General features: G+C 33.1%; 1 protein-coding gene and 1 long non-coding RNA gene across 11 annotated transcripts; one reads left to right on the forward strand and one right to left on the reverse strand.

The window, feature by feature from the left end:
• Positions 1–1,083: 1,083 nt before the first annotated feature.
• Positions 1,084–14,770, reverse strand: LOC145949501 (uncharacterized). Of its 9 annotated transcripts, none has more exons than XR_014427747.1 (9): positions 14,324–14,770; positions 14,132–14,219; positions 13,722–13,873; positions 13,458–13,596; positions 13,137–13,241; positions 12,962–13,032; positions 12,158–12,265; positions 11,653–12,080; positions 4,306–5,803 (listed from the first exon to the last, which is right to left on the reverse strand). XR_014427747.1 is itself a non-coding variant. In XM_083059478.1 (8 exons), the coding sequence occupies exons 1-8, from the start codon at positions 14,753–14,755 to the stop codon at positions 11,889–11,891; spliced, it is 1,269 nt and encodes a 422-aa protein (XP_082915604.1). In that variant the 5' UTR covers positions 14,756–14,770; the 3' UTR covers positions 10,592–11,888. The 9 variants fall into 9 exon arrangements, 4 of the variants coding, with proteins under 4 accessions (XP_082915602.1, XP_082915604.1, XP_082915603.1 ...); XR_014427744.1 differs by lacking the exon at positions 4,306–5,803 and adding an exon at positions 10,187–10,470; XR_014427743.1 differs by lacking the exon at positions 4,306–5,803 and adding an exon at positions 10,187–10,470 and having other exon boundaries at positions 11,482–12,080.
• Positions 14,771–15,722: 952 nt separating this feature from the next.
• On the forward strand, positions 15,723–19,157 carry LOC145949502 (uncharacterized). 2 transcript variants are annotated; one of them, XR_014427749.1, is made up of 3 exons: positions 15,723–16,326; positions 17,725–17,862; positions 18,900–19,157. It is a non-coding gene; the product is annotated as an uncharacterized LOC145949502 (long non-coding RNA). The 2 variants fall into 2 exon arrangements; XR_014427748.1 differs by having other exon boundaries at positions 15,724–16,326; positions 18,861–19,157.
• The last annotated feature ends 5,639 nt before the right edge of the window (positions 19,158–24,796 follow it).

Here is a 24,796-nt window from a genome sequence, read left to right on the forward strand (position 1 = left end):
AAATAATCTGTCACTAAATGGGACTGACTCTCGATATTCCCCAGTGGAGTCGCCACCGGCCCAAACGGGCCTCGGCGGTCGCGAAGACGGTCGAGCTCGCTTTTATTTTAGTTTTGAAAATGTATTGGATTATTAGAACGACTTGTTCTCAAACTGAGACCTTGTCGATCTTATCCAATTTATTTATTAAATGTCTCACCAATCCATATTAATCCCAAGCGGGACCCTCCATGGATTAGTGGTTTTCGCAAAAGGAGGGTTCGTGGAGTCGCCACCAATGTTTTACTCAAAACATTGGAAAAAGGGATAAGGCAATTGATTTTATAAATCAACTTTGGCCATTACAACCAGAGTTGGGTAAGGGAGTCGGTTACGCGTGGGGAAGGTGTTAGCACCCCACAGCGCCCCTTTCGGGTTCCCTATGACAGATTATTTCTAAAATAACAGTGTAAAATTACTAAATTACCCCTATTTATTCTAAGCGATTATAAATTAACTATCTACATGATGACAGTTTAAATATGCACACAGAAAGCAGTAAAAGGAAGGATTTAAGAAGAAACCTCTTGAAGCGTGCTTTTATATATTGAGTAAAACTGGGAAGCTTTTTGGCGTTCCCTCGCTCTACAAGCTCGCTCGCTCCTTCCTAAAAACTTTTAACTATGGAAATCCGGAGGATTTCCCTTCGACTAGGTTCGAATCTCCAAGCTAAGTGCTCGGAATTCCAGAACTTCGTCGGATCGACTCCCAGAGAGATTTCTAGGGCAGAACACTGCTCAAAAACCCCAGAATACTCAAGGAGGGAGTCAAAACTCAGTGAAAAAAGTGTGGAATGACGTCCAATTGACGTCATATTTATAGGGAACAGGCCCAATACGGGCTACAGAATCAATACGGCCGTATTGAAATTTTTGAACTTCAATACGGCCGTATTGAGTTCAATACGGCTGTATTGAAGCTTCAATACGGCCGTATTGATTTCAGTACGGCCGTATTGAAGTTCAGAAACTTCAATACGCCGTATTGAGTTCACTGCGGCCATATTGAAGCTTCAATACGGCCGTATTAAGTTTAGTACGGCCGTATTGGGCTTCATTCCCTCCACTTCCTTATTTTAAGCTATTCTAAGACCTCTAGACCTACAGAGAACCCTCCTAGGGCCTTCCAGGAGTCCTTCTGGCTGATCTTCCTTCAGTCTTCGAGAGTCTTCAAGCTTTATTTCCGACCCGGACAATTTTAGGGGTCTACAACTAGCCACTCATACAATCCAAATTTGGTCTTAAAAGCAATTTTCCACTCATCACCCTTTTTAATTCTTATTTGGTGATAACCACTTTTAAGATCAATTTTAGAAAATATAGAAGCACCATGTAATTCATCAAGCATATCATCAAGTGTAGGGATTGGGTGCCTGTACTTGATGGTGATATTGTTAATGGCCCTACAATCACAACACATTCTCCATTTTCCATCTTTCTTGGGCACTAACAATACAGGCACAGCACAGGGACTCAAAGTCTTTTGCACTCACCCCTTATCCAAAAGTTCTTGGACTTGGTTCTCTATCTCCTTAGTTTCTTGAGGATTTGTCCTATAGGCTGATCTATTGGGTAGACTAGCCCCAGGCACAAAATCAATTTGATGTTCTATACCCCTAAAAGGAGGAAGGCCCTTTGGACCATCAATAGGGAATACATCATCAAATTCTTTTAATAAATGAGAAACTTGAGGAGGTAAAGAACTAAGCTCAATGTTAAAATTATAACACTTAAGCACACCTCTACAAAGAAGAAGGTAAGAAGATTTTTCAACAATTAGGGTTTGTTTTAAAGTTTCTTGTTGAATTCCTTCTATAGAAAGAGATTTCTCTTCCTTCTTCTTTGAAGCTTTATGCTTTTTCTCTTCTTTTTTTTTTTAATCAAGTTTTTTTTCTTCTTCTCTTTTCTTTTTCATTTGTACTTGATCCTCTATCACTTGTGAAGGAGACAAAGGATGAAGTACAAATTTCTTTTCTTTATGAGTGAAAGTGATTTCATTGGTAAGGCCATTGTGCATGGTTTTCTTGTCAAATTGCCATGGCCTTCCCAACAAAATATGGCAAGCCTCCATTGGAACTATGTCACATACCACTTGATCTTCATAGTTACCAATAGAGAACTTGACTTTCACTTGTTTATCAACATTGATATCCCTATCTTCATTAATCCAATGAAGTTGATATGGTTTCGGATAGGGAATAATAGTAAGGCCAAGCTTCTCCACCAACCTTGCACTACAACAATTGCAACAAGACCCACTATCAACAATGAGAGAACAAGCATTATCAAGAATTTTATACCTTGTGTGAAAAATATTCTCTCTTTGTGAAAGGTGAGATTCATGAGGTTGGCTTCCTAGAAGCCTTCTAATCATAAGAAGTTGACCATCACAAGGATATGCACTTTCAATTGGATGGTCTTCCTCACTTGCTTCACTATCACTTGAAGTAGTGGAACTAGATTCATCAACACTACTATAAACATCTTGCCCTCTCAAAATCATTACCTTTTTAGTTGGGCATTGAGAAGCTATGTGGCCTCTCCCAAGACATTTAAAGCATTTGATGTCACTAGTCTTACTACTAGAAGTAACAACATTTTTATTTTTCTCTTTTTCATTTTCATTTTCTTTTTCAAGACCTTTGCCAAATTTCTTAGAGGAATCATATTGACCCTCCCTCTTGTAGTCTTTCTTAACATAAGAGCTAGATTGATTTTTGCCTTTAAAAGAGCTTTTTCTCAAGTTTTGTTGTTCCACCCTTATACAAAGTTGGACCAAATCATCAAGGTCCCTATAAGGGAGTAACTCAACCTTATCTCTTATGTCAAAATTGAGACCACTTAAAAATCTAGCAATGGTCAATCTTTCTTCCTCCCTTATCCCAGCCCTCATAAGATACAACTCCATCTTTTGCCTATACTCCTCAACACTCATATTCTTTTGTTGGAGTCTTTGGAGCTTATCCATAAGCTCCCTACTATAATAAGAAGGAATGTGCCTTCTTCTCATAGCACTCCTCAATTCATTCCAATAAGTGATGGGAGGATCATTGTGAAGTCTTCTCTCTCTTTCCAAGGATGTCCACCAATACATGGCTTGTCCTTGAAAAGCTAGGGTGGCTAGAGGAACTCTTCTTTCCTCACCTACTTGATGACAAGTGAAGATTTGCTCCACTTTCATCTCCCAATCCAAGTAGGCGTCCACATTTTCTTTTCCATTAAAGTAAGGGAGATCAACCCTTGATTCCCTCACTTTTGTTTCTTTAATGACTCTCCTAGGTCTAGGTTGGTAGAAAGCATCCATATTTAAGCTACCATCATATTCTTGGCTTTGAGAGTCATTGGAACTCTTAGTGAAACCTTTTGAGGAACTTTTTTGACTTTTGTTTTTATGTAATTTTTTTAAAAGTTTTGCTTCTTGTTGCTTAGTATTTTGAATCTCTTCTTCTAAAGCAAGAAGTTGTACTTCTCTTTCAATCTTTTCTTTTTGTTTTTGAAGTACTTCTTCATGCTTCCAAAGTTTTAGTGCTTCAACCTCCTTGACAATTTTTCTAAAACTTTTAGGAGTATCAAAGTCACTACTACTTGGAGAATGATGACTCATGATTAAACAATAAGAATTTGTATGCTATGCAAAAAGGTATAAAATGTTTTTGGGATTTTCTAGGAATGAAAATAGCACTTGGAAGTCTAAGTGTACAAATTGCACTATCAAGGGAGGTGAGCTACAAAGAGCCACTTAATAACCAAGCCTTTTCAAGTGGAAATCACTAAACTCCTTTGTGGTACTTCCAATTCCCCAAAACTTTTCACAAAATTTTTGAATGCTTTTTCACAATTGGTTTGTTTTGAAAGCTAAGCTAAACGTGAACAATTAAGAACTACACAATTCTAGACGTTTCAAGGCAGCAAAATAAAGCAATTAAAAGACAAGGAACTTAAAGGAAGCAAGATAAGTAACTAGTCGGGTTCCCTAAGTGGAAGCTTGAAACATATGAAATTTTCAAGCCACTTCCACTAGTACTAAACGTGAGTAGGCTACCAAGGAGTTAGATATACCTGACCAGCTTCTTAATACTCCCTCAAAGCTTTACAAATTGGTTTAAAATACAAGAGATTTTGCAAAAATGTAAACTAGCCTAGAAAGCAAGTAAATGATGGCTTTAGTGACCAATTAGTGACGGATTTTGATGTACAAATTTTCAACACTTATTCAAGTGTTTAATCCGCCACTAATCCTTCAAATATGATGCTACTGGACCTGCAAAAGAAACACAACAAAGAGGTTAATGGTGGCTGCCTCACAAGGTGAAAGGAATGGTCACTCAAGTGAAGGAAGTTTAGGAAAAGCTAGGTCACTAAATTAGGTCAATTTTTTGTAGTCTTAGTGTCCAAACTTTTCCTACTCTTTGTTGAGCAATGCTTGATCCTTGAGCAAGGATTTGAGGCCACTTCCAGCACAGGAAATTTAATGAAAAAAAACTAGACAAGCAATAAAAGCACAATTTGAAAAGCTTATACTAAAAGTAAAGAGTAATAGGTGTATATGACAAGACACAAAGAGGTTCAACAAGTAAAACTAAAAATTAAGACTCCAAATAAAGCTAGCACACAGTTAGGAAGGTTCCTAGATAGGTACTAGAGTAGATGAACAAAACAAATTTTTTTTAAAGTAATTGGATAAGTATAGAACAAATAGTAGTCAAAACAATAACAAGGAATCAAGTAGATTTTTCAGCTTGTACACCTCTCGGCTTTTTCCTTTTAATTTGTATTATATAATTTTTTTTTATTCTTTCTTTTTCTAGATCCAAATTAAGATTCCAGAGAAGGTAATTGCCTTTTGTTTCAAATTTTTCTATGATTCCAAGCTATAGAAACCGAGACTACAAGTTAGATCAAAATTCAAGTGAAAACAAGGAAACTAGTGCACTAGTTTTAGGTTTTTGTATTGAATTCTCTTTGCACATTTTTCTTTTGAACTTTAGAACTTTTCTTTTGTTTTAGGCTCTGTTTTATCTCTGTTTTCAGCCTCTAATGTTTTTTAAAAATTGAATCCACAAGAAAGAGTGCACTAGAAGTAGAATTACACTTGAAATTTTGAGTCAAAATTTTTTTTATAAGATTTTCAATGGAAAGTGATTTGAAAACTTAAGAACACAATGGAAACCTAACTCTAAAGAAACTTGCTAGGACTAATAGCAAATTATGAACACAATAAGGTAAAAGAAAAAGCACATATAGGTAGGCACAAATTAGAGTAAACCGAGACCAACATGTAGACACAAAATTCAAAATAAAACTAGGTTAAACATGCTATTCAAGGAATTTGCAACATGTAAGGACTACACATAAACTTCTAAGACAAAACAAAGATTAAAAACAAAATCTAATGCACATGCATGAGGTCCAATCACGGACACATACAAGGAATGGAGAGACTCAAAAATAAAATCAAAATAGCACAAGCAAATAATTCCTAACAAGTTGATTGTGGAAGAAAAATAAAAAACAATCAACAATGGATCTATGAACACAATATGAATTAAAACGTATAGATCCACAAAGAAACTCAAGCAAGACAAATACAAGAACACAAGACACAAACACGGACACAAAAATTTGAAGAACTTATCTCCTTGAAGAAACCTTGCTCTTGATACCAAAATTGATGGAAGTGAGTAGAAGAAGGGATGAACAAGCTCCTCCTAAGCTCCTCCTAGGCACGAATTATCTTCAAGGAAATATCACCGAATGGATTGGCTCTTGAATGAAGAAGAAACACGGAAGGAATTAGGCCTAGCCTTGGATGGAAGCATCCAAGCTCAAGCATCAATGGATTCTCACTTCAAAAGGTAGGAAAGAAGGAAACTATCCTAGGGTTTTGAGGTGAGAGGTTGAAGACTTTTGAGAGAAGAAACTCGGCCAAGGGCTCACAAATTTCATATATGACCAAAAGTAGTACAAATGGTTAAGGAGGTAGCATATATAGCATTCAGAAAATGGCTCACACTTGGCGCCAATGTGATAGCCTAATGTGGCGCCAATTTTTTGAATTCAAATTTGAATTTGAATTCAAAAACTTAACTCACATGCAAGGTCCGGTCACATGGGTGTTTAGTGTCCATTTAGGTTGAATTTAATTAGCATTTAGGGTTGAATTTGTGTCACACTTGTTCAGCCAAGGTGGCACAAACAATGTGACTCCAAATTCAACTTAAATGCAAGTCAAATTTAACCTAATGTCGCCTAATCCTCAATTTTAATAATTCCTCCTTAAAACCTAATCTAATGACCTAAATACAATGGTCAAGAAAATACAATGAAAAGGAAAAATTACAAGAAGAAGAATGAGCCCAATATTGGGTATCAAAAGCTTAAAACCCAAGAAGCCCAAAATTAAGCCCAAGACACCTAAATCCTAATCTATGGTCAAAATACAAGACCAACATTAAAGTAAATTCCTATACTAAGAGAATACAATAGAACATGGTGTTTAATCAATGAAGGCCCAAGTGAGAAGCACCCTAGGCCCACCAAGCCCATTGGGCCCACTAAGCTCTGAAGCAATCAAATCTTCAAATAGTCTCCTAGCCATAGCTCTAGTAGTTGGGCCTTTAGCCCATGCTCTTCCATCAGGCTTGGATACCACCAAGGTCACTTTAAGCTCCCACCCTAGGGAATCCGACTAGCACATGCTTTAATTGCTTTCTTTGCATGCTTTATTGCTTTGGTAGTATAATTGCCTAGGATCTTTTACTTTGCTTATTTTCATTTTAGAAGGCTTCAAGTTGCTTACTAGGAGGCCGTGCACACACACACACACACTCAATTCTTGTGCAAAATTGTTTTGTAATAAAGGTATAAGAGGGCTTAGTGATTTTTACTTGAAAAACCTTCTAATACTAATCTTGCACCTTCAAAAATATTTGTGAAAACCTTTTATCACTCACTCTTTGTGAAAACCTTTTTGTGCCAACCTTTGGAACTCTATTTTTGAAAACCTTTCTTCATCAAAGATGAGTGATCATTCTAGTGTACATGGTCATAATTCACAAAGATGAGTGATCATTCTAGTGTACATGGTCATAATTCATACAGTAGTAGACCTAGTGTTAGTTGAGCTTAGGGAGTTGAAAGGGTACATAAGAAAAAGAAAAAGAGGAAAATATCAAAAGAGAGGAAGAACTTAGAAAAAGAGAAAAAGAGAATGCAAGGAATAATGAGGAAATAAGACAACTACTTGCAAGGTTGGTTATGGGAGGGGAGGCTAGTGGATCAAAAGCTAGTGTTCCCCCACCTAAGTCCTCAAAGGGCAAGGGGGTTAGAATCCCTACAAGTGTGCATGAAAAGGAAGAGCATCATACCCAACCTCCAAGTGAGAGCCTTTATAGTAGTCATCACAATGATGATTACTATCAAAGTCCCCCAAGACAACCTAGACATAGGGAGTCTTCCAATAAGGAACCCAACATTACTCTTCCTTTATTTCATGGAAAAGATAATGTTGAAACATATTTAGATTGGGAAATGAAAGTTGAACAACTTTTCTCTTGCCATGAAGTGAGTGAAAATAGGAAGGTGTTTTTAGCAACCTTTAGCTTCCAAGGGCATGCAATGTATTGGTGGACCTCCTTAGAAAAATAAAGGAGAATAAACCATGAGCCCCTAATCGAATATTTGAATGAGCTCCGTAGTGCTTTGAGAAGGAGGCATATTCCTCCGTACTATGACTGAGAACTTATGGATAAGTTTCAAAGATTGAAAAAGGGGTCATCTAGTGTGGAAGAATATAGGTAAACTATGAAGTTACTAATGATGAGGGCTAGGATTAGGGAGGAAGAAAGGACCACTATATCAAGGTGTCAAAGTGGTCTTAACCTTGAAATAAGAGACAAAGTTGAACTTTTACCCTATAGAGATTTACAACTTTTACCCTATAGAGATTTAAATGAACTTGTTCAACTTTGTTTAAGAATGGAGCATCAACTTAAGAGGAAATATTTTTGAAAAGACTCCACTCCCTCTTATTCCAAGAGTTTTAAGAAGGAGGGTCACTCTTCCCAACCTTATCCCAAAGAGGAAAAAGAAAAAAAAATCTTATTTCAAAGCACCTTTCAAAAAATCTAAGTTAAGTGAAATTAAGTGCTTCAAGTATCTTGGAAGAGGACATATTGTTTCTCAATGTCCTACAAAGAAAACTATGATTTTAAAAGCCCAAGACCACTATAGTAGCCTTGATGAAGCTACTTCATCTTCCTCTAGTAGTGAAGATGAAGCCATAGATTCTGAGGAAGAAATCTTACCTCACTACTAGAAAAATATTATTCAATTTCACTATATTTACATCGGTTCCTTAAAAAACGATATAAAAAAAATATGCGGTGGCAATTTTATAAATAAGTGGAATATATAAGAATATTTACATCAATTCTTCCAAAAAACGATGTAAATATCACTACAAGAAAACTTGTCTTTAGAGACAAAAATTTTAGTCTCTAAATTAACAAAATCAGTTACTAAATCAAAAAGTGACTAAATTAGATACCAATTATAGAAAGTAGCTAAACCACTAGTTGCTAATTTTAGCTACTAATTTAAAGTTTGATTTAAAAACTAATTTAATGACCAATTTTTTTATGACCGATTTTGCGACTAATTTTATAATGACCATCTCATTGACCAATTTTATAGCGACTATTTTAATTACCAATATTATAATAACCAATTTAGATACCAATTTTGATAACAACTAATTTAGTAACTTATTTTATAATGACTAACTTAGCAACTTATTTTGTAATAATCAACTTAGTGACTGATATAATAACTGATTCTAAAGTAACTATTTTAGTGACCAAATTTTAAAATAACAGAATTAGTGACCCATTTTTCAATGACTCAAAGTGACTAATATAATATATATAAAAAAGTAGTCGCTAAAATTTTTCCTTATTTATCTTTCTTATTTATGCCATTTTCTTTCATATTTATTGTCTTCTTTATTCAAATTCACCACATACCTAACTTCAATTATTTTTCTACTAAAACATAATAATTATTTAAGTATAATATTAATTATTTATTTACTTCACATATTTATTCAGTTAAACTATTATGCAAAAAGTCAACATACACTATATAATAACATGAAAATTAAGTAATTAAATTTTTTAATTTTTTAAAACTACACATAATATCACATAGGTCAAACATTTTAATATATCATAACCCGGTGACATACGTCTAGGGAAGTTGCAAAATCAAATAAAATTAGATTTTAAGCCGTTGTGGGCACAATTTAACACCGAGGCCGAAATCATGTTTAAAATTATAAATAATTAATTAATTAGGTTGCGGCTGTTGTGACTCAACCAACTGCTAGGAGGGCAAGGGGGAAAAAGCTCTCGCTCTCTCCCTTGTCCACCCATGCTCTTGACAGGGGCTTCTCTTCTGATCTCATTTTCACTCCCGAACGTGCTGGAGATGTACCCAACTATTCCATTCTATTATGCTCTTCTACCTTAACTTAACTTTTCTTCTTTCTCATCCCACTCAATCAAATCACTGCAAGATACTTTCTTGTCAAATTTAAAAGCTCTGCACCCTCACTTGTGCATTACAGCAGCCTATGGCAATATATTACCTACCAAGTTTCTAGATATTCCGTCATTCGGTTAGTCACTGCCACCTCCAATGCAAACTAACATACTTCACATTGCCAACATCTATTATGCAATACTAATTCTCTCGTTCCATAAACTTATCCAAAAATTCTTTTAGGAAAAAAATGAAATAAACTTCTCCGTAAGTTTAAATTAACTTATGTATAAATTAAAAACAAGTGTATGGAGAAGTTACATGAGAAAGTTTAAATTAACTTATGTATAAATTAAAAACAAGTGTATGGAGAAGTTACATGAGAGAACTTATACAAATTAGCTTAGAACTTGGTTGGTAAATTTTTCCAAAAGTACTTCTAGAAGAGATAAAATAAATAAGTTTCTCCATGAACTAAAATTGGCTTGTGCATAATCTAATCCCTCTTTCAAATATTCACCCTAGCTTGTTGCCATTGCACCGTGGTGCTGCTCTTGTTCAAAGAGCATTGCAGGTTTTTTGTTTTCCTATTTTTTCATGTCAATCTCTAAATTCTGATTCTTTTTTTTATTTATTAACTTTATTTTGGTTTCTTATGTATTGGTTTGTATATCAGCAACAATCTACAACAATATCACCTACATCTACAATCTAGAACAATGAAACTTTAAAGAAAAATCCAACCAATTTATTAGCAGATGCATATTAAACTTTAAAGCAAAATGCAACCAATCATATCCATGTATGACTTCCATAAAGCAAAATGTCCTTTATATTGTGCGTAGAACTCTTCTTGTACATCACATTCTTTTGTTTCTTCTAAAATAGTCATCTACACAAAGTACAAAATAAATAAATATATAATTGATAAAAAAAACATGTTATACAAAATTGTTGTTTCTTCTAAAATAGTCATCTACACAAAGTACAAAATAAATAAATATATAATTGATAAAAAAAACATGTTATACAAAATTGAAATGTTATACAAAACATATGTAATACGTACTATCTTCATTCACCAACTTTAATAATTGTATATTAGTTTAAATGAATGATTATAATTTGACAAGAAAAAGGTGGAATTCTTCCTAATAAAATCACGATTATTCAGGTAGATACTTTTCAACTAAGTTAATAACATCATACCATTTCTAACTATGATATTTTAATTAATAAGTTAAAGAAGTACAAAATAAATAAATATATAATTGATAAAAAAAAACATGTTATACAAAATTGAAATGTTATACAAAACATATGTAGTACGTACTATCTTCATTCACCAACTTTAATAATTGTATATTAGTTTAAATGAATGATTATAATTTGACAAGAAAAAGGTGGAATTCTTCCTAATAAAATCACATTGAAATGTTATACAAAACATATGTAGTACGTACTATCTTCATTCACCAACTTTAATAATTGTATATTAGTTTAAATGAATGATTATAATTTGACAAGAAAAAGGTGGAATTCTTCCTAATAAAATCACAATTATTCAGGTAGATACTTTTCAACTAAGTTAATAACATCATACCATTTCTAACTATGATATTTTAATTAATAAGTTAAAGAAATACAAAATAAATAAATATATAATTGATAAAAAAAAAACATGTTATACAAAATTGAAATGTTATACAAAACATATGTAGTACGTACTATCTTCATTCACCAACTTTAATAATTGTATATTAGTTTAAATGAATGATTATAATTTGACAAGAAAAAGGTGGAATTCTTCCTAATAAAATCACAATTATTCAGGTAGATACTTTTCAACTAAGTTAATAACATCATACCATTTCTAACTATGATATTTTAATTAATAAGTTACCTCTATTAGGATTAAATGATTGACCTCTATTAGGATTAAATGATTGACTGGGTGGTTGTGTCTCATCCTCATCTTCACTATCCTCTATACTTTTTCAACTAAGTTAATAACATCATACCATTTCTAACTATCATACCATTTCTAACTATGATATTTTAATTAATAAGTTACCTCTATTAGGATTAAATGGTTGACTGGGTGGTTGTGTCTCATCCTCATCTTCACTATCCTCTATACTAGGTGGCATGGAATGACGATTAATACTATCCATCCATTGTCATATCATTGCATTGTTTTGCTCAAAGAGTTTCTCAATATTTAAAACTTTAACTCGAAGCTCATATCTTTCATTTTTAACTTCTTCCAAATCTTTTTTTAATTCATCAAGTTCTTGTCTTTGTACCCACTCATTTGAGGAAGAAGGAAGAGCCGCGATAATAAGGTCTTCCTGCCACTACAGAAGATTCCATTCCAAGGCCATATATTTTTCCTCCTTTGGTTCCAGCTACATCACACCACACATCTAACTCATTTGGTGGAGTAGTTCCTTCTTCATTTGCTTTTTGGGTTAATTCTTCAAATATGCGTGAAAAATTTTCCTATCAACACCAATTTAAGAATAGTTATGACTTCAAAAATAAAAACAAACTAAAAGTAGAATATTAAAGTTTATTACATTAACTTGTTCTGATCTCCTGTCCACCCATGACTTGTCCTTCCGTTGGTGTGTGCGACGAAACAATAACAATTCTGATATAGTAGGAGGAATTCCATTCAACTTTGTCTAAAATAAAGAGAATGAACATAAGCTAGTGTCACAACCTTTCTATTGACTCCACTACAAATGCTTCCATCCTAATTCCCAAATAAAGATAGCCATAAAATGTGACAAGCAAACATGGAAAATATCACACATGAGTACAAATAAAATATGATGCATTACAAGGTACACACGAGTACATACCTAATACCTTATATCTTTTCCAAATTTCACAATCAATCAAGCATTCCAATAAACTGATATCAAATTTACAAATCTACACAAATAATATGATAAAAAATATATAAATTCATATTTAAGATCAATATTATTTTTAAAAAAGTTTGTGTAAGATAAACTTGCCATATTATATCTATGCTGAGATGTGCTAATAGAGCCACCAGTGTGATTATTATTAATAATTTAAATTGTGTTGGAGTTCTTGTAGTCACATAGTTTCTAGAGATTCCAGTTCATCCACATGCTCATCTTGTTCACCATTAAAGTGAGAGGCTCTTCAATATGTTGATTATGTTTGCATGATGAATCATGCATAGCTTTATAGCATTTCTCAACAGTAAAACAGGCATAATCTGCTTTGTGGACGAAAGTACTTGAACAGGGAAAAGAAGATTTCTTTGGATTCAAAAAAATAATGAGTATAAACATCTATTTATAAAATTATATCTGGGATTGCAAGATAGATGTAATAAATTTTACCTTAGCCTCAAAACTATCATCAATAAGGATGTTAGATGCCTTGATGTCACGGTGTATGATTTTGGGATTACCTGAAAAGATATTAGACTGAAAAACGTAAATCTCCAATCTAACATCTTGAACTAAAGACACTGTCAGATCTTCAGAGTACATAATTTATTTACAATAAACTCACAATCCTCATGCAGATATGCCAATCCTTTTGCAGACCCTATAGCAATCTTCATCCTTATTGACCAGTCCATACATGGTATGTCCTTTCCTGGTATTATAATATGTTCTGCACATAAGGCCAAAATATATATTGAAAAGCAAACCTTTGCACATGAAACAACCAACATTTTATTGCATGCAAATATTATGCTCTACACAACTTTACCACGTTTTACAACCAAAAAATCATCATGCTTATTTGTGACATTTGAGACATCATCCTATCTCAAAAAAGAATTGTGAAATTGAATTTGTATCCTACATGAGCTAATATAAATCTTACCATGCAAATGAAATTCTAGTGTATTATTTGGCACATACTCATAGAAAAGCATCCTCTGGTTGTCTGAGATGCAGTATCCAACTAGGGAAACAAGATGTCTGTGATGCACACGGCTAATGACCTCAACTTCTGCATGGAACTCACAATGTGTGGAGCAACTCATCAAACAGAATTCAAATTGAATATCCAAAAAATAATAAACCTCAACAGATATTGATTTTATAAAACAATCACATCACCGAATGTACGAGTCATCTCATTTACATTAAAGAAATCTTTTTGAATGTCTTTTCTATATAGAAAAGTGAATATCTTAAAGTTCTTGCAGCCAGGGGTGCTCCATTTGTTTCTTCTTGCTCTTTTGTATGATCTATCACTCTTTAGTAGATTTACCTCTTTCCCTTTACCATTTTGTGCTGAAAATGAGCAAGATATATTTGCATTAAAATTCTTCATTTAGTACACCAAAATCAAAATCAAGTAAGAAGATCATGTACTTTTCCACAATATGACTAATAAAAACAAATAAGATTTGAGAAACTTGCAACTGTAATAGAGTATATGTTTGGATACAACCTTAAAAGACTTTTTAAAAGTTTTTCAATAAAAAAAAAACTATTTTTAATAAAAAAAATCTCAAAAACTCTTCTAAACAATTTCATATTCTATCTTACCACCGATATCTTCCCATTTGGGAGGGAGATTGAAGTTGCTACTCTTTCTTTCTTGTTCATGTGCCCTTTTAAAGAGCCATTGAAGAATCTGCCATCACACACCAAAAGAGATATTAGCTTTGATGTGAACAATGCATGCTGCAGATTCCACTATATATATTATCATCATCATCACATAGCAAGCATATATACCTGCATGCCTACAGTGGATGCTTTGTTCCCACTTTCCTCACTATGATTTTCACTTAAATGTAGAAATCGGAGAGGCTTTTCGTCCCAGAAAGTGAGGCTTATGGAGGACGCTTGCGTGGCGTTCTTCTTGACAGAGAGGCGGGTCCACGCCACTACCTTGCCGGAGGGGAGGTGTTTGAGTTCGACGGCCGCGGCCACCACGCCGATGAGGCTGATAGAGTTGCAGAGCTCCTTCTTCCACAGAATCTCCGAGGGTTTGGGGTATGCCGTTGACAGAGTTGCCGAGCACTTCAATTTCACGTTCCCTTTAATGAGTGGAAGAGTGAGTGCCAGAGAGACCCTTTTCATCAAAAAACCTGTCTTCATGAACAGTCCACACGTGGACAAGACGAAATCGTGGAGGCTCTTCGTCTCCACACGTAAATGTTTCATTTTTTTATATTTTAAAAGATTTACCTTTATTAATTATTATTAAGTAGCTCTTAAAGTTCATTTCTTGCATGGCCAGATATTTGATACTTTAGGTGTTTCTAATTTAAATATTATATACATAATATTAATATTTTAATTTTATTAATTTTAATTATATACTTAAATAATTTCTAAAATGATTTAACAGTAATTACAAAAATAATTTTTATTATTTTTTAATTAGAGCTCGATTTATCTAAAATAAATTAACATTGATTAAAAAAATCAGTTGTATATTATATTTCTATCATAGATCGATATATTGGTATCTAATATAGCATAATTAGATACTAAAAAAATCTAAAATAAGTTAATAATAACTAAAAAATCAATTATTATTTACTCGTGTATTTTAATTAGAGACCAAATATTTTTGTGTCAAATAATTTAACAGTGACTAAAATATTAGTTTCTTGTTATATTTTTATTAGAGACTAATATATTGGTTTCTAATATAAAACAATTAGATACTAAAAAAAATGATATATAAATTAAGTTAATGGTGACCAAAATAGTCCGTCTCTAGTAATATTTAAATTAGAAACTAAGAAATTTAGTCTCTAATTTTAGTGCATCTTGAGACTAAAATATTGGTTTCTAAAGTGTTTTAACAGTGACCAAAAATTTTGTCTCAAATTATATTTTAATTAGAGACTAAAAATGTTGTACCTAAATAAATAAATAATATTTTTTAAACTATTTAGCTACTAAAAATTTGGTCTCTAATTACATTAAAAATATTAATGACAATAGAGATTGAATTAGGGACCAACTATAATCAATTTCTAAAATAGTATTTAAATAAGTTGTTAAAGTGACTATATAAATTTGATCTCTAAATAAGTCTCTATTTAATGAATTTCTTGTAGTGTATGAACAATTCTACATCGGTTATACGAGTGACCGATGTAGAAATGAAATTAATGAACTATTCTACATCAGGTTTCCTGTTGACCGTTGTAGAACACACAGTAGAAGCTTCCCTCTCAACACTAAACCCTAAACCCTAAACACACACTAGAAGCTTCCCCTCTCAAGGCACTCTCAGACGCACACTCGAATCTCAACACTCTCTACAGTCTCGAATGCACACTCTCGAACCCAAACCCTCTCGACACTCTCAGACCTAAAGAGCTCTCTACAGTCCAGGCTCGCTGATCTTCAATGAACGACTATCCAAGGAAGCATCAAAGCCCTCTTAGACGAACGACGATTGACTGTACAAATGGGTACTGATGTTTTAGGGTTTGGAAACACTCCCGGAGGAGCTTTCCCGAAACGCGGTGTACTTAGGGTCCCTTTCAAGCAACCTCTCCTAACTGACGGAGTGTCTCAAGCTGGAGCACCAGTTCCTTAGGGTCCCTTTCGAGCACTACAAGAAAACCCTCCAAGCCAACCACCGCGCCATCGAGAAGGAGATGTCTGCTGTCATCTCTAGCGTCTCCGAAGTTGCCTCCATTGACCTCTCCCCTGATGCTGCCGTCAACCACCTCAACTCCCTTGTCTCCCGCCTCCAAGGCCTCAAGCGAAAGGTAACTGCTGACCTAATTTCGTCCTTTCAATTTTGATTCACAATTTATCATCCTCGTTTCGCATAGAAATAATGTTGTTGGAAATTGATTCGAGTTTCTATTTGTTCAATTTTTTATTTGTAGTGCCAAATGATATAGTGTAATGTGGTACTTAGTTACTGTGTAGTTACGATTTATAGCATGCTTTGTGGTCAATTTTGTTTTGATTGCTAGTTTCTATTTTTATTAAGTATTAATTGAACATACTGATAATTGCTTTTAATTAAATGATAGAAAGGAAGGTGAATAACAAAATGAAACCTATAAACTACACGTGTGGCCTGGAAAATAACTTCTCTAAGCTCCCCTGCTCCAAGCTCTATTGCCTGTGCTGGAGGTGATAAAGCATACTCCTGGCAAATAAGATAATAATGATAATAATATATACACTAAATTAGGAAGTTGACAAGGGTTTACCTTCAGCAACGACAGACATAATTTTAATCATCAATTTTTAAAAAAAATCCTGATATTTACAAATGTTGCAACTTCTTATCCTACATTGTTGAGTTGCACACAAGCAGAAAATACTAATAATTAAGTACAAGCATAAAGAAAGGTGACCTTCTCAATCTGAAAAGAAACACGTGAAGATTCTAGAAAAGCAGGCAGAATGATTAAACATGACAGTGAAATCTAATAGTTGTCATTTTCTTTGTGCAAATTACTCAACTTTTCACAATTAGAGTGATGATAATGATTTTTGCACTCTTATAATTAGAGGTTACTAAAAAGAATTTTACTTATCTTAATATACACACACGGAGAATCAAATGTATAAATGTTAATTAATATGTTTAATAACATACGATAGAACATGCCCCCACTTTGTGGGGGGAAATAGCCAACCCTTTCAATTGTATAGAACTAAATGTGAATTTTTCCATCAAGTGAGATTTTGCTGCTTTGGGGAATGTATTTTGCGAAGTATTCCAAGATCTTGGTCTTAAGTTCAATTTTAAAAATACCAAAGGAAAAAGAGTTTTACTTGCAGGAAAAAGAGTACCATGCATGTTTATCATAAAGCAGGTTTTAGTGTTTTAGAAGTTTAGTTGTACTTGCATTATAGCTTCATGTTTTTATACTGGAATGAAAATATGTTCAAAAGTAAAGCTTCACAATATATGAAAGTGTTTTTGATTTTCAACAAAAAGTTACTTTTAGTGCATGGAACAAAATTATATAAGTTTAGATATAACTTGGGAGAATGACTTGTCAGTATTGTTCTGTTAATATACCCTATGTATGTTGGTCGTACTTCTAGTAAAATCAGTGGTAAATAATTTTAACCACTTAGTTTCTTATGCATTGGTTTTATTGCTTGAATTTGCTCATATCCTGAAGCTTTCCTTTTGGTAGGTTCCATTCGCTGGAGCAATCTGATGAAAGAAAAAGAAGTTGCAGGGGACATTTAGATGGGCACAACTGAAGGAGAAGAAAGCCTCAGCGAGAACCTTTCACATGACCTAGTAGTTTTTAATTTGTCCAATTACCAAGGTTGGTGTTTTAGTTCTATCACATTATCTAAATGGACTATTATGCATATATGCTCAGATTTCATGCAGGCACCAATCATTTTGAGTAAACATGTGTTTTGGTTCTTTATTTATGTTTAAGGACAAATAAGAGTTTCGATTGATTATTCACGGTTAGTTGATCTTGTTTTGGCGATTTCAGTAGATTTTTAGTTATTGCAGCTATTATGAGCTATTATTTTTAGCAAATTTTGGGTGGTTTAGTTGGTTTTTGTTCTTGACTAATTTTGTTGATTGCTAAGTGAACTTGATTGGATGTTTGTTTGATTTTCAACCATTTTTTTGGCTCAATCCAATATCTGTTTACAGCTACACATTTTTGTACATTTTGATCCTTGTACCTCTTTTAGTTTTTTTTCCTTTTTACTACTTCGACTTAATAAATGGCACCTTTAAGTTCTTTCTCTTTCAGAACTACACTTTAAGAATTGTCAAATTGATAACTTAACACCACCAAAAGAAAAAAATAACTTCACACATCTCCAAGTCCTTGATCTTTGAAATAAAAGCCTCATTCAGAAAATCCCTTCATGGCTAACCAATCTTAGTACAACTCTTGTCCAACTTGATTTACATAGTAAACTTTTTCAATGAGAATAGAAGAATCATGAGTTTTAGGTGAGAATAAGAATAGAAAAATAGAAAAATCTTGAGTTTTAGGTGAGAGAAAAATAAAAGAATCATGAGTTTACATTTTTATAAATTTGTTATCTTTCTTAATATTGTTGATATTTAAATTGGGTTTCTACCCTTATAATGTTATTTCCAATCTTCAATGATTTTGCAAAAATTAAAAAAAAAAAACATTATTGTAACCAAATTTAAATATAAATGTTATAATTCAAGTTATGTTAATATTTCTATTTCTATCCAAAGAAAAAACATATATAAGAGGTTAGCATTAAATTTATTTGTTCATTTTTTTTGTTAATAGTTTTTATTGCCTTTATTTGTTATTAGGTGTTTTAATGCATCAAATGTTGTAATTGGATTGAACAGAAGGATCCTCAATTTCGGCAATTAGTCACCAAAAGTCAGAAAAAGAAGAGGCAACCAACTCTAGTCCATCATATTTTATTAAAAAAAAGAGAGAAAGAAGTGGTTTTTTGTATTTCATTGTTATCTTAGACAATAGTTCTAAATAATATTTCTCCTTATCTCTTAATGTTGTAATCAATTATTGACATTATTTTTGCTTAATAATTTTTTATGGTTTTCTACTTATATAAGCATATATGTTATAATTTGTTTGTGTGATTTTTGTTATTATAATTTGGTAGCCAAGTTAATCTTGATGCACAATATTTGTCCACTATATTTATATTTGAAAAATCTATTTGAAATATTTATATATATGTTCATTACAAGCAATGAAAAAGAATCTAAAAATAAGCATATTTTTTTTATTATAAAAAAATGCAATCTACATCGGTTTTCTAAAGAACAGATGTAAATTTATGGGTAAATTTACATCGATTTTTGTGAGAATCGATGTAAATTTATGTATAAATCTACATCGGTTCTCAGGAAAACTGATGTAGATTTATACATAAATTTACATCGGTTCTAAAATCGATGTAAAAGGGTATAGATTTTCTAAGTCGCTGTATTCTACATCGGTTTTAGAACTGATGTAGATGACCTTGCAGAACCGATGTAGAATATGCATCCTGTAGTAGTGCCTTGTGAAGGAGACTTATTATTTGTTAGAAGGATCCTAAGCAATCAATCTAGTAAAATTGACCAATCTCAAAGAGAGAACTTATTTCACACAAAACCTCATCCTAAACCTTATAAAATGCAATTGATCAATGAGGAAAGAGGTATTGTAGTTAACCAACAAGCAAGCATACCAATCTCCATTTGAAAAATATAAAGAAGAAGTTTTGTGTGACATAGTGCAACTAGAGGCTAGTCATGTCTTGCTTGGGGGGCCATGGCAATTTGACAAGGAAACAATCCTTGATGGCCTCACAAATAAAATAAGTTTCCAACATTTAGCTAAGAAATTTGTTTAGTGTCCTCTATCACCCTTTTAAGTGAATGAGGACCAACTCAAATTGAAAGTCAAGAAAGGTGAAGAGGAGAAAAACAAAAACAAAAACAAAAACAAAAGAAAAGAAAATAGTTTTTCCTTTGGAGATGACAATGGAGGATGGCAATGGAGGATGAGCACCAATTATAAAAATCCATCATTAAATAAAGTATAGGCACCCAATCTCTAAGCTAGATGATTTGATGGATGAATTGCATGGGGCCTCTAAATTTTTCAAAATTTGCTTACGTGCATGGTTGGTGATGCCTTTTGGCTTCCCCAATGCCCCTAACACTTTCATTCATCTAATAAATCATGTACTTAAGGATTGCATAGGAAAGTTTTAGTAGTTTATCTCAATAATAATTGTGGTCTGACATCTTTTGAAATGACCAATGGCATGGATAAGCTTAAAGATTTGAGGTCAAATCCTTCTCAAGAAGGAGGGGATGATGGATGACCATCCTTGGAGCTTCATGTGCAACCATCACTAGGCCCATGGCTAGGAGATTGGAAGAGGATAGGGGAGCTAACACCCCTAGAGACATACTTCTTATGGCTATTAATCATTCTCTTAAGCCTTGTTACCATTGAATTTCACTACAAGAAAAACGTAAATTTTCGACGGATATGGATCCGTCGAAAAATTTATATTTTTCGACAGAAAATTTCCAACGGATTTATATTTCCGTCAGAAATTTTCGACGGAATTTTCATTCGGAAATTTTCGACGAAAAAATAAATCTGTCGAAAATTTCTTATTTTTAATTCTTACTTTTAATTCTTATTTTCATTTTCTAAAATTGGAATTTTTATTTTTAATTCTTATTTTTTATGTAATCATTTTTAACTACTTTTTTTTTTTTTAAAAGATAAATAATTATCTTAGGTGTCACCTACAACAATTACGTACTATTAACGTATTGATATTTAACACCTCTAATTCTTTTTTGTTTTTTAAAATAAATATTATTAATCTACCTTAAAATAATCAAACTAGTGAATTTATATTTTAGAGGGATGAAAATCAAAGAAAAATATTTTACTCATTTTACAAGTAAAAAACAATCTTTATAAATCTTACAAGGATGAAAAATAAAGAAAAAAATTTACAAAGACCAAAATCAAAATCACCCATATTATAGGGACTAAAATATATTTAAACCTTCTAAAATTAATATTTTTTATCTTAACAATTATTTTAAATAAATAATATTTATTTTTAAATATTTATAAACTACTTAGAGATGTTAGTATATTGTCTCTAACATTATAGTAAGCAAGTTCAAGTGTGAATATTTTCATATTTGTGTGTTTCATGAGTTTTCTATTAAATAATTAGTGCATATATTAGTTTATTTAACATAAATAGTAGTTTTATATTTAAGAAGAATAAAAATAATTTTTTTATTTTCTAGAAGTAATAAGCTTAAAATTACATCATATATATATATATATATATATATATATATATATATATATATAATATAGGGGGTTATAATTATACAGGTGTAACTTTTACTAAGTATTACGCCGCTCAATAATTTTATATTAAATGTGAATTTTGTAAAAATTGAACAACAATTGGAAAGTAATTAAAGTGTTCATATTTTAGTGTATTTTGAAATGAATATATTACATCAATTTTGTTTTATAAAAATGAAGTATCTATAACAACCCAATTTTCACTGGGTCAAGAGTCCAATTAAGGTGGTTTAGTAGCCCGGAATGGGACGTTCCAAATTACTAAATAGACCTACTTTTGGTAGCCCGGAACGGGTCGTTCCGGATTTGGAACGAGTCGTTCCAAAATATGACCGTTGTGAGTATTAAATGCACCCTAGAACGAGCTATTCTGGTTTGAGAACGGGTCGTTCTGGATGTGATGTTTACTCGAGATTTAAGGGTCCAGAACGGGCCTTTCCGGATTTGGAACGGGCCGTTCCAGAGACATCTAATCCTATAAATACAGCACTCTGGCACTCCCAAAAGCACACTTTTCACTTCTGTCTTCTTTTCTTCTTTGCTCTCTTCTTTTCCTTTTACACTCTCTAAAGACCGAGAGGCTCAGAGGAAGAGACCAAGGAGAACTCTATTTTAGTTTCAGCTACTGTTTATCCAGGTATGGGGAAAAGAGATTTTTTATATGTAGAGTTACATGAGGGAATTAGGTAGAGGAAGAGTCCCTGATGATTATGAGCAATTTTATAATTATTTATGTTTGGAGAATTATTGGTCTTATGTGATTCTGTATGTATTTAGGATTACGAATATATAATTAATTTGTAAAAATGATGCTCTGGGAGAGAGAACGAAATTATAGAAAAGTGCTTGTAAGTTAGGTTTTGGAAAAATTGGATTATTTCTGTTTGAGGAATTAATGATCCCATTAAATTCCGTATGTGTTGAGGATGAGAAATATATATTTAATTTGTAAGAGCGATGATCTGGGAGAGAGAACGAAATTGTAGAAAAGTGCCTGTGAGTTAAGTTTTGGAACAATTGGGAGTTTTACTGTTTATGTTAAGATTATATTAAATGTGTAATTCCATTGATTATTATATTAATTGATAACATGATGTTGCGAATCGTATGTTATGACTTAACTGCCCAATTAATTATGATGTGAGTATGTGAACATGAGATGAGATGTTGTGTGGAATGTGAATGTGATGTGATTGTGGTTCTTCAGACTTTTGACCAGGGGTGAGCACGACCCTGGATTGTTACGTGGGTATTGTTACCTTGGTTAACATGTCAAGGGTGAGCACGACCCTAGGTTAGGGGTAACATGACCTTGGCACAATGTTATATCAGGGGTGAGCACGACTCTGGATTGTTACGTGGGTATCGTGACCTTGGATAACATGTCGGAGGTGAGCACGATCCTGGGCTAGATATGCTACAGGGGAAACGTCACCTTGGCATAGTGTTATATAAGGGGTGAGCACGGCCTTGGATTGTTACGTGGGTATTGTGACCTTGGATAACATGTTGAGGGTGAGCACAACCCTAGGCTAGATATGCTACAGGAGAAACGTGACCTTGGCAAAGTGTTATATCAGGAGTGAGCACGGCCTTGGATTGTTAAATGGGTAACGTGACCTTGACATAGTGTGAAGTGCAAGATTTGTGATGATTGGTGTGATTGTGAATTATGACGTGATGATGATGCATTATTGATCGAGTTATGATATGTTGAAATGTTTATGAATATTTTATTAAGTATAGAGTTATAATGAGAAGATATGTTGCGTTTTCCTTACGTGCTTTATATATAGATGCTTTCTTTTCTTACCGTACAATTTTTGGATGTTTTAGGTGAGGAAGATTTGGCTTTGAGTGACATCTAGGATGCCAATAGTTGAATTGTGGGTGTGCTCTGATATTGTGACATCGGGGCAGAAAATTCTAGGATATGGAATTTTTATATGGATTTGGAGTTGTATTTATTATATGTTAATAATTTGTAAACTCTTATGTTTTATTTTCCAATGTTCATTTTTTAATCATTTTGGATATTGAAGAACATTTGTGGAGGTTTTTATGTGAACCTTTTTACCAACTTTGAAAGTTTATTTTCCTTAATTTAATTACATTATTACGATATATGTGTTGGGGTAGTAAGAGTGTCACATTTTGTGGTATCAAAGCAGGTCGATCCCATCGACCGTGAGTTATGAGTCTATTATGCTTGTTTGGTAGATGAAAGATGGAATGAATTGATTGTGGAACTTATTGATATGCTAGTATGATGATTGATTATGTTTGTTGTTTATTTAATTATGTTCATTATTTTCTCATAATTTGGATGATAGACATGATATGGTTTGGTTGATGCTATTTATGATTGTTTTTCTTCATTCTCATGATTACTTATTTGTTTTGATACTTCTTGCTTACGTAAGAAGTAGTGGTTGGGTGGTATCGCTCGTGTTGCGAGCATAGGTGCAGGTAGTAGTGGATGAAGTATCGTCTTAATAAACTAGAAACTATTGGAACTTTGAGTTTAGGTGAGACATTGAATTTTCGAGTGTATTGAGTGTTTAGGGTTGTTGGAGTTTCTGAAATCTATAGTTGTAGTGATTGAATCCAAGGAGATTGTATGTTGAGAAGTGGAGTTTTGTATTCCTGATGAGAGATTGAAATCTTGGTGAATTCCTTTAGTGTTGGTGCTTGCATGTTAACCTTTCGTGGTTTAGGTAACATGTGAGTTTTATTTTCTAAGTCTTTAGTGTTGATTATGTGAGTATTTTGGTTTAGGATTGTAGTGGGAAGCTTGGATATTAGTTGAGGTGGAAAGAAGTGAGTTGGAAGGATTGAGGTATTTTCGTGGTTTTAGAGGTTGATATAATATTGCTGTCTGGTATAGATGATGGAGAAGCTAGGAGGAATGGTGATGGAAGAAGGTTAGGAGGAGTGGATGATAACTTCTCCTTAGCTCTCCTTATGCACGGATCATCTTCAATGGAGAATTACCCCGAATGGATGAACACTTAAGAAGAAAATGAACTAGCGGATTGAAGGCCAAGACCTTAGAAGGAAGTATCCAAGCTCAAGCACTCAAGGGATTGCTCACTTCAAAGAGAAGGAAACTAGGTTTTGCTAAGGAATTGAAGGCACTCTCTATGGCCCTCTCTTAGAACTTCGGTGACTCTTGAATTGGCTGAAAACAATTTCAGAATCTCATATATTCAAAAGTGAATACAATAGGTGAAGGAATAGCTTAAGTAGCAACCAGTTTTGCACATTTTTGGGCGCCTAACTCAAAGGTGACATGTGGCGCCCAAAATTTGAATTCAAATTTGAAATTTGAATTCAAATTTTGGCTCCCATGTGTTACTCCGAAATTTTAGGTACC

The sequence above is a fragment of the Cajanus cajan genome, chromosome 7, assembly GCF_000230855.2.
Source record: "Cajanus cajan strain Asha chromosome 7, NIPB_CcT2T_4, whole genome shotgun sequence".
Taxonomy (NCBI): Eukaryota; Viridiplantae; Streptophyta; class Magnoliopsida; order Fabales; family Fabaceae; genus Cajanus; species Cajanus cajan.